The sequence below is a fragment of the Pteropus vampyrus genome, unplaced genomic scaffold (genome assembly GCF_000151845.1).
Source record: "Pteropus vampyrus isolate Shadow unplaced genomic scaffold, Pvam_2.0 Scaffold631, whole genome shotgun sequence".
Classification (NCBI taxonomy): Eukaryota; Metazoa; Chordata; class Mammalia; order Chiroptera; family Pteropodidae; genus Pteropus; species Pteropus vampyrus.
In genome coordinates, this window is record NW_011889412.1 from 86,226 (window position 1) to 96,466 (window position 10,241).

Below are 10,241 nucleotides of genomic sequence, written 5' to 3' on the forward strand. Positions count from 1 at the left end.
GGCGGCGGAGGGGCCCCGGCGCGGGGCCAGGCTGGGGCGGCGGCCGAGCCCGCCGAGTTCATCCGGCGCGCGCACGAGTTCAAGAGCCAAGGGGCGCAGTGCTACAAGGACAAGAAATTCCGCGAAGCCATCGGCAAATATCACCGGGCGTTGCTGGAGCTGAAGGGGCTGCTGCCCGTCCCCGGGGAACAGGAGCGGGACTCGCGCGCGGCCTCCCGGGCCGGGGCCCCCAACCCCGGCCGCCTCTCGGAGGAGCAGAGCAAGACCGTGGAAGCCATCGAGATCGACTGCTACAACAGCCTGGCAGGTGAGCTGCGCCGCGCCGCGCCGCGCACCACCCGGCCCCTCCTCCCCCGGCCTTCCCCGCCTCCCGCCAGGCGCGGGCCCCCATTCCCCGGCCTTCCAGTGCAAGCTGACCACTGCGGCGCGCCCGCGATGCGTACTCCCCGCTGGGACCGTGCTGCTCTGGGAAGGAGAACCTGACAAGGGGGCGCTTTGGAGAAAGTGTGACTTTTTAGCGTTATACCTTCCCAAACTCGTTGCGTCCCTTCCCCCGCATCCATGGTAAATCTCGCCTATAAATAACTGGACAGACAGAAGGGGACCCAGCTGGCCTGGCGGCGACTGCTGCTACTATCGCTCCCCAGAGGACCTGAGTCCAATGCGGGAAGCATCGCCAAGGTGGGCCACCCGCGCCCACTGCAAGCCAGGCGACTGCTCTCCGCAGGTATCTTGGGCGCCAGAGCTGACCCCTCACCTTTCCTCCAAATGACCCTAGGGGTAAGGTCTTTCCCCAAGTTCACCTGGCCCCAGTAGCAAAGCGCAGTTTGCCACGATGCCTTCAGCATCTTAAGCAAAATGGATTCCAAAATGCCACTTTCTTCTCTCTCAGCTCTGCTGGGGCCCGGTTGCCAGGTAAAGAGAGTGATCTCAAAGGGAGCCTAGTTCATGGTTGGGCTAGGGCTGTGCTACACATTCTTGCTTTCCTCACTGCCTCATTCTCAGGCATATACCATTGATCTTCACACCAGCTACCTGCTAGGTGTGAGGAAAAAGGAGCCCTTCTACTGGGATGAGAAAGTGAGGTATACATTCCAGAGTTCACTTGGGATTGAGGGCAAAATTAGACGTTTCTACAAATTTAACTTTGACACAGGAAAATTTAACATCTCTAAGAAAAGAAAAGTCTGGGTCTTTCCAGGGCCAGTCCTGTGAGAAGGTGGGAGATGTTGACAGAGACAATGGCCTTATGTGTTAAAAAGCATTCTCTCCTCTTCCCCCAGCCCATTTGCTGGAGTTTGGGCTTGGTCCAGCTCCTCTTACCAAACAGAAGGCCATTACTCCTCATCCCTAACCCTTGAAGTTGCCTAAACTAGTTATGGGCAGTTGGAACTGAGCAGGGTTGGGAGAGTGACTGGGTGTGGCTGGGCATGTGCCTGGGGTCTAAGCAGTTGGGAGATGAAAAAAATATATCAATAATTCTGCTCTGTTCCAAAGTGCAGATCTGTTCTGTTCCCTTTGTGGTTTCTAATGCCAGCCTACCTCTGCCTTCCCGTAATGCCGTGTCCAGTATCATCTTTCATCAGGCAAAACCCAGGCACTTTAAAAATTGTAGTTTACAAACTTAATTAATAGTAATATTAGTAGCAGTTATAGAAATGATGGTGCTGATAGCAGTACTAGCAAAAACGGCAGCAGGTAAAGTACTAGTACAGCAAAGATGGACTATTTCGATCCCTCACAAGGTACAGTTTGATTCTCTTTATTTCCTGTAAGTCTCTGGCATACTTGTTACTGCCTGATGAATAGTTAAAGGGCAGAGTGGCTGTGAGTGGAGGAAGAGGCATTCTGGATCACTAATGCAGTGATTTCAGAGTGGTAATGGAGTCTTATGTATGGTATTATCCATGGGCATTCTAGGGTTGCCCCGCACCCCATGCTTTTGGCTACCGGCCTGTGGCTAGCATTGCCTATCTTCTACCTCAGAAGTGGTTACATTTCCATGGTGAAACCAAAGATGTGTCCTTGTTCAGGCCAGCCCAGTCAGGGTGGGGCAAAGAACAGGGCAGCTTCTCCACTTCTGCCCCAAACCCCTACCCTCCACCCCACCACACACACACACACACACACACACACACACACACACACACACACACTTTGGAAAACTTAAATGGTGAGAGAAGCAGATTTCTCCCTTTGCTGCCTTCTCTAGTGTTCACCACTAATATTAATAATTTATCGTGTGCACCGTTAGGCCATCTACATGCATTGTCCGTTTTAATCTTTAAAATAACTCGATAAAATAAACATGATCATCACTTTTGCAGAGAAAAACCCCCGAGTTTCTAAGCCATTCAACTCCAAAATCAGTGTTCTTGTCATCACACCTTGATGCACAAAGTCAGCATCCTCTAGGCCTCTGTCTCCCCGGAGTCCTGTCTTAGGTAAGCTCCAGAGCCTTCCACTTGGAAATTCTGTTGGGAGCTCTCAGCCCTGGTAACCAAGAGGAAGCAATACAGTTTCTTGATTCAAAGCTCTAATAGGGCTATTTCTAAATATTGTCAAGTTTCACATTTAAAAAAGAAAAGAAGAGTAATTATAGGATGAGAGGTCTTGTCAAAGCCAAAATCTGTATCCTCTATAGAAAATTCGATTGAAAGAAAGGATCTACACAGAAGTCACCTGGAAAAGAAGTAGAAGCCTGATGTTGGTTTCCTTTTGGACAATGCAAAAAATGCTAGCAAATAGAAAAGTGTCCTTTCTTGTTGGATTATAAAAGCAATACATACCTATAAAATGTACTTTCTTTTAGAAAATACCAGTAAGTTTAAAGAAGAAAATAGAAAATTAGTTTAACCCCACCACCTAAAGAAATCCAGTGTAATGATATATTTCCTTCCTGTTATTTTTTTCTATACATAAATGTTAACTGTTTACAAAAGTCAAGGACCTCCGGTATCCTGCTTTTATTTCTACTTACCATTATGTCAGAAGCATTTTACATTTTATTAAGAATTTTTGTGATGATTGTTTTAAATGGCAACATAAAAATTTTAAATGTGCGTTTACAATTATCATTTGATGGAACAGGAAGTAAAGATGATCACCTATTTTGTTAGAGCCAGAACAGTGCAAGGTGGCCCGTAAGATATCCTTTCCCTCTTGTGCCTGCCAAAAGGAAGGAGACAGCAACTGCAAGTTCATTCTGGCAAAAAGGCAACCGACCCTTCCATCGGGGCTGCAGTGCCAGCTGAGCAGCCAGCCCAGCAGCAGGCTCCAGGCAAAAGCAGTCTGTAAATTGTTCTCTCAAGGATCTGTCCTCCTTTACATAGCTGTACATAAAGGGGGAGGTTTGGGCATTAAAAGGAATTTGGACTAGCCCAGAAGTATCTGGAGGAATAGGCTGTGTTGCTAAGGGCATCTCAGCACCAAACAAAAGGTGGTTGTGAGGCTTCTGGAAGAAACCCAGATTCAGTAGACCCTTGTACTCTTCATGGAAGGCTGTAAGAGAATAGCAAGGGGACAGCTAGAACGTGCTAAGAGATGTTTGTTTGAAAATCCATTTGGATGACTTGAGGAGACTACATGAAGGATGAGCAGACAATTTGCAAAGTACTCATGGTTGTGGTCTATTCGGTCTTGGTTTCTTCTGATTAATAGGGATCTGGCCAGTGGCACAAGACGCCTGAACTTGATTTTGCAAATCTTATTCTCTGAGAAATTCAAGGAAAAAGATGGGAATGATCCTGTTCCTTCAGAATTTCTAATGACTTTGATACGATGATCAGAAAAGATATTCTGACTTGCCTGGGGAGAGCCTTTCCAAAGATGCCAAGGAAGCATGTATTGGCCTGTGGAGCAACCCCTGTTGACCTTGAACAAGACATACGACTCCCCTGGGGCCTTGGAATGTTCTGTGCAGAACCTCTTAAAGGGCAGAGCCTTTTGCTCAACATCTGTTCCCGTGGGGCCATGGTGCCCCCAGCTGGGGTGTGATCAAAAGGTTATTACACATAATGACTTTGTTGGTATTTTTAAATGACGTTTGAGACTCAAATGCTAGTAGTAGTGGTGGGTGCAGACAGGTCATGGCATTGTATCTAAAGACTGGATGAGAGTCGGTTTATGCCTCTATCCCTGGCACACCCTGTGACTTTGGATAACCACGTCATCATTTTACCTCCATTTCGCCATTCAGTTAGAGCTATGTTTGGGAGCTTTTTTGTTTGTTTGTTTGTTTTACCAAAAGGGCAGATAATAGCTGTTGGTCTCAGTTGAAGCCCAGGACAGCAGTGTGACAAGGCCCAGAGAAGTCACACTGGGAGAAGGCCTGGGTCAGGAATGAGTTTTATCAGCGCTTGTAGACATGTCCGGAAGCCATGGGACCAGGGCCAGCTACATAATTTGTGGGGCCCAGTACACAATGAAACTGTGGGGCTCTTTGTTCAAAAAAGCAGAGGCAAATTGTTGTTAAAGGTCTTAAAAGTTAAAGCTTTTTTTTTTTTTTTCTTTCATGGTCTCTTCTCTCTTGACTTTACATGGTGTTTTTATTTGCTATTTAATGTCATTACAGGAAAATTAAAATTTTAAATTATTGGCATGACAATGTTCATCTTTATATTATGCAATGCCACTTTTAAATGGAAATATAAGAGCACTTGTATATGGAATCATATAAATTACACAGTTCACATTTTGGAGTTGATACATGCATATGTAGTTTATTCTTACAAGAACAGTGGAAATGCTAACAAAACAAATTCAACTGTTTTTATTTCATTTCTTTATATGCATACTTTATATACACACTTTCTATCAAGTTTGGCTTTCTGAAGAGTAAGGAAAGGAAAAGGAATTATAGATTATCCTAGTCTTTCTTTTTATGTCATTATTTTCAGCCTCAGTGGTTGGCTACTATAGGGAAGTAACTTGTAGAAAAGGATAAGATGGAGTTCCTAGGTCATTTGTGTTTCTTCAAACACTATTGCTTTCTTTCTGCATTTGAAGCAATTTCTGGATTGAATGGAAAGCATAGCCTCTTGGGGCTGTTAGTATGTCTGCTTATCTACAGACCTAACGCTCTTGCCTTGTACTCAAGTTGAGTCTTGCTAAACTCCCATGCATTGTGGATCCACTGGAATTCTGTGCTATATGCAGGCAGGACTGCAAAGAATGGTGTGCCTATCTCTTCTGCTTATGTTCATGCTCCATTGTCCCATAGGGCTTCACTTACAAAACAGTTTCAAAGATAAAATTAAGAATTTCAAGAAGGCAACAGCTGAGCATTAAGCCAAATACAGAACCCTTCTGTGCATGGTCTTATGGTACTGCATAAGGCACCTACCCTTGAAGCCAGCCCTCAATGGGACACCAGAAGATGACTGGGTAGATGTATCTAAAGTGGACAAAATTAGATATAGACTCTGAGGCAGATCCTAAGACAAAGGGTACTCAACAGAAAGTGGTGCGGAACCAAAGAACCAAGCATAAAGATGGATGAATTACAAATGCAAGAACTCAGTGATGAAAAGAAGGTCAAGAGCTAGAGACAAGTAGGTAACCTGGTAGCCAGAAGACGAGTTGTTGGGGTAAGAGTTGGCTAAAGGAAAGGGGAAAGAAGAAAGGCTTCATACTAAGGTGCTCAGCCAATATCTTAACATCTGGATGGGAGAACTCAACTGGTCAAGCCATTGTCGATCTGTGGCTGTTCCTTGGGCAGCACCTTGGCCAATAAATCTTAAGCCTATAAATGTTTTTTAAAGACCATCTTCCAAGAAAGGATTTGAGAATCGAAGTGTATAGAATGCTTTCAAGGAACGAACATTCTGAATGTAGACTTTGGGCAGAGTTCCTAAAGTGGATTCTGAAGCTCCTTAGTTTACCTCCAAGAGAAATGAGTTGGATGCCTCTTAACCAGAAACTCTTTAGGACATCTTGAAGTCAGAGTTTCTACAGCCAAATACATGGGAGTGTCTCATCCAAGGCAAGGGGATTTGGCTGCAGTACAGACAGGAAAGCCAAGATGTAGAGCAGCCAAAAGCTGCTCCCAGAGTTTTGTTAGTTGTGAGTGACCTCCAGATGGGACATTCCCTCCTTAGAGCTGTTCTCTTTTGCCACCAGTCTGTGCCTACTCCAAACAGCCATGATGAAAACCAAATGTTTCAACAAATCAACCAGCAATTTCCTAATTCCCAAGTGTTTGGCTTTGGGAAGTCAGATGACCATGGTGGGAACAGTTTTCCATTTTCACTGTGATAATTAGTGTAGTCCAGTCTGAAGCACATAGCTGCAGCCACAAGCTGTAGCACAGACAATGGTACCAAACTCAAAAAAGCCAAAGATAATGCTGCAGAAGATTAAAGGAGTTTAACCTTGCTGGTGGTATTCATATGGCCTTGAAATTATTCCTTAGCAGTGGAAAGCTCATTATCTTTCTTTTACACATACATATACATTTTCTTATCAGCAATGAAATGATGGCATCCCTAATATGTCTCAAAATCAACAGCTCCCAAATATTTTTGAAAAGGAAGCAGGATGCGTAGTGCCAAGGTTTGACTTGAGCTAGAAGAATCCTATATTGAAATGTATTCAAGTGGACTTTCTTTTCCATTTCTTTCAAAAGGACTTTAACGAGCACTCAAATTATAGCAAGATTTACACAGAGGAAGCTCATGGGGCAAATGTTTCCCTTCCACAGTGTTTCTGTGTGTAAAGAGCAAAAGTGAGAAGTGGTGCTAACTAGCTATCTATCTGAATTATGTAAAATCAGAATTATAATTTCAGGTTTGGCTACAACCCCAACCCTTATGCAGGTGCATGAATTTCTTTGTCAGCATTACCAACTCATCATCCAGCATGAGCTTAGGCACTTCCAACAGTAATGATACTCACTACCACCTAAAGTGACCCATTTAACAACCATCTCCACAAAACAATGCAATAATAATAATGTTAATAACAATAATAGTAATGTTAATAAGCTGAGTAAATTTGAAGATCTAGTTGGCTTTATTAAACAATTCATGAATCGGGCAGCTTCTTATCTGGCAAGCAGAGAGATACCCCAAGGGGTTATACAAGATGGAAGGCTTTCAGAAAAAGGATGGTGGGATAAGAAACTTATCAGCAAGAGAAAAATGAAACTTCATTGGAGGAAAGTAAGAACTAAGATGACAACAGCTTCTCTTTGTTTGAGCTGTTTTTCCATTGGCTGGCCTTATTTCTGGGCAAGAGGAAAATCTTCCTCTGGGGTAGTAAAGTAGCTACACTTCTTGTGCAAGGCGTGTTATTTCCTATCCGGGATCTGTAAGTGACATCTTCCTATTTGGAGTAATTGACATCAAGTGGTAGGGCACAAGCACTTCCTCTATAGGCCTTCCTGATTCCAATTTTAATTGTGGTTTCCTTTATTAATTTTCACAGTAACAATAATGGCAGTAAAGACTACCATGATGAGCCCAATTCCTGGCACCTGGTAAATGTTTGTGAATGAATGTGTTTGAAATGAATGATAATGCTTATCCAAGCATCTGTCTCATATTAAGGATTCAATAAATTCAATCATTCTAGTATATTAATTGAGCACCTGATATGTGCTAGACCCTGGGCTTGGGGGCTTGGTATACAGGAATAAACATGAAGGACAAGGTCCCTACCTTTATTTGATTTATACAACTTTGTGAGACAGAAAACTCTGGCTTAGAACAATGAGCCACTTGCCCATGGTCACATAGTAGTAGTATGTGACCAACTGGGACTTCTCATCTTCCAATTCTGTAATTCCAAAGCCCATAGTCCTAACTATTCACCCAATCACCTCTATCTTCAGTAGTTTTTTCCTTAAGTACTAACAATTACCTCCTTGAAATTTCTATCAATCCATCCATATTCTATCTACCTTTTGAAGCATACAGAATACATCTCATCACTGTAACAAGGACAAACCCTGACATTTTTAGGGCAACTTGCTTGCACATCCTCCAGAATTGCCTTCTGTGGGTATTTTTAGGATATTTAACAATATCCTTTTACTATGATTGTGCCTTGTATGATTAGGATTCTCATTCTATGACCATCCTGGGTAGTTAAAGGGAAATTGTCCTGTGTTCTGTAATCAGGTCATAGTTTTCCTAGGTCCTATGTCACTAGGAATGTGACCTGAATTTGTATGGACAGAAAGGAGTGAGGAGCTGGTGAGTCATAATTTCTAATGAGCCTAGAGGCTGCAGAAGCCCCACCCATACCTCCTCCTCTTTTCCATCCCCCTTGCTCCAGAGCATGTGAATTCCCATTAAGAGGTTTTGAGAAATGTAAGTGGAAATGTAAAGAGCAGAAGTTCATTTCAGCCATTACTGTTTCAGTAACTGCTCTGTGGACACTGAGGGGAAATGCCCCACTAGATGAATGATATCTGGAATTGTCCAGATGCATTACTCCAGACTAGGTCAGTTTTAATGTCATGAGAGCGATGATACCAGCATTTAAAAGTATGTTTTAGTTTAAATGCCAAGTGAGGTTGGACACAGTATCATTCCGTGTGGCCCGGAACATCAGCTCTCCTAACATCCTTTTTTTTAAGTTTGTGTTTTATGACTGGCTGATACTATGTTCTTTGTGGGCCAAAACCTCATCTCCCAAGAAACAAAAATAAAAAACCCCAAACCCAGAACTTATTACACTTCAACTTTTCTGGCTTTAGAGAGAGAGAGAGGCTGACTTATCAATGATAGTTGAATGTATCCTGTTTGAGTTTATCTCGTTTCCACATCAGAGGACTCAAAGTATTTGGCATGTTCTCCTGATATGGTGATGCACACGTAATGTCAGTAATGTTAAAATTACTAAACAGACAAGCTGGTCCTGTGTCTAGTGGAACACAAACTGAGGTAGCCGCACATAACAGCGGGTGGCACATTCACTACATATGTGAACTCAAACTGGTCACAAGATCTCTAACCTTGAGTTTCTTATTAAATAGATATAATCATGCCAGCCTGACTCACAGGGTAAGGACGAGTAGCAAGAAGATAATGCATATGAAATGTACTTTATAAACTACAAAGTAGTAGAAGTGTAGAGTATCATTTTAAGTGGACAGGGATATGTAGGAGGAAAAAAAGAGAAGAAAAAAGAAGTGGGATCTACCCAATGAAGGAAATTCTTGCCTCTAATTCTAACAATTTTAAGATAAAAGGGATACTTGGACAGTATCTACTAGGAAAACTCTCTTGATGCCTGGTTTCTGTATTGAAAATCTATTGACATGACTCCCCCATATAGTTCCCAACACACACACTAAAAGGGTTCCCCAAATGCATGTTGCTTCATAGTCCACCAAAAAAGCACTTGCTAGTGTTTTTTTTAAAAAGATGTATCTGATAGGGTGTGAGGTGTTCTTTGAAGGCTAAGGTTGCCTCAGTTTCTTCAAATGTTCCCATCTTTAAGAACATAGAGGAAGTGTGGCTTGGTGAACAGGGCTTGGACTACAAGTTCAATCTCTAATGCTCTGGGTTCTTAGGGTCAAAGAATTTAACCTCTTGAGCCACAGTTTTCTGATTTATAAAAACCCAAGGTTGTATTTCAAGATCTCAAAGGTCCTTTCCAGCTCTTAAAAGAAAAATTTTCTCTGGATATGAGTGCCATCTGGCTGTGACATATGTCACCCCATTGATCACCAGGGTTGATTTGGCTAGTCTGACTGGCTTAGGCGGGTGTCCCCTTCCTCCCTTACTGTTTCACATGCATCCCTCCTGCAGCTACATACTGGGTTGGAGAGGATGACCTTCCCAGCTAGAGGAGAGTCAAGTGTATATAAGTAGCCATGCTCCCGTTCTAGAACCTCCAAACAAGCTCACAAGGTCCGTTTGTAAGAAAACATAGGGTAGTCAAGTTTCTGAGACTCCAGACACATCCAAATGAGGCGCCTCATGTGCCAGTCTGCCTTTCTTTAAAAAAATAAAAATAAAAAGGAAAGGTCACTAATCATCAGAGAAATGCAAATTAAAACCACAATGAGATATCACCTCACACCTGTCAAATTGGCTATCATCAATTAATCAGAAAACAACAAACACTGGCGAGGATGTGAAGAAAAGGTGGTGGGATTGCGAATTGGTATAACCACTATGGAAATCAGTTGGGAGGTTCCTCAAAAACTTAAAAATAGAACTACCTTTTGACCCAGTAATTGCACTTCTGAGTATTTAGCCAGAGAAAACCAAAAATACTAGTTTGTCAAG

The 10,241-nt window shown here is 42.9% G+C and overlaps 1 protein-coding gene across 1 annotated transcript in view; it reads left to right on the plus strand.

Moving 5' to 3' along the window:
* Positions 1–10,241, plus strand: part of TTC9 (tetratricopeptide repeat domain 9) — a gene marked incomplete at its 5' end in the record, with an annotated part of 30,425 nt that continues 20,184 nt past the window's right edge. Inside the window, one exon of the mRNA XM_023525802.1 lies at positions 1–307. Coding sequence (XP_023381570.1) covers positions 1–307 — 307 coding nt within the window. The remainder of the gene's footprint in view (positions 308–10,241) is intronic.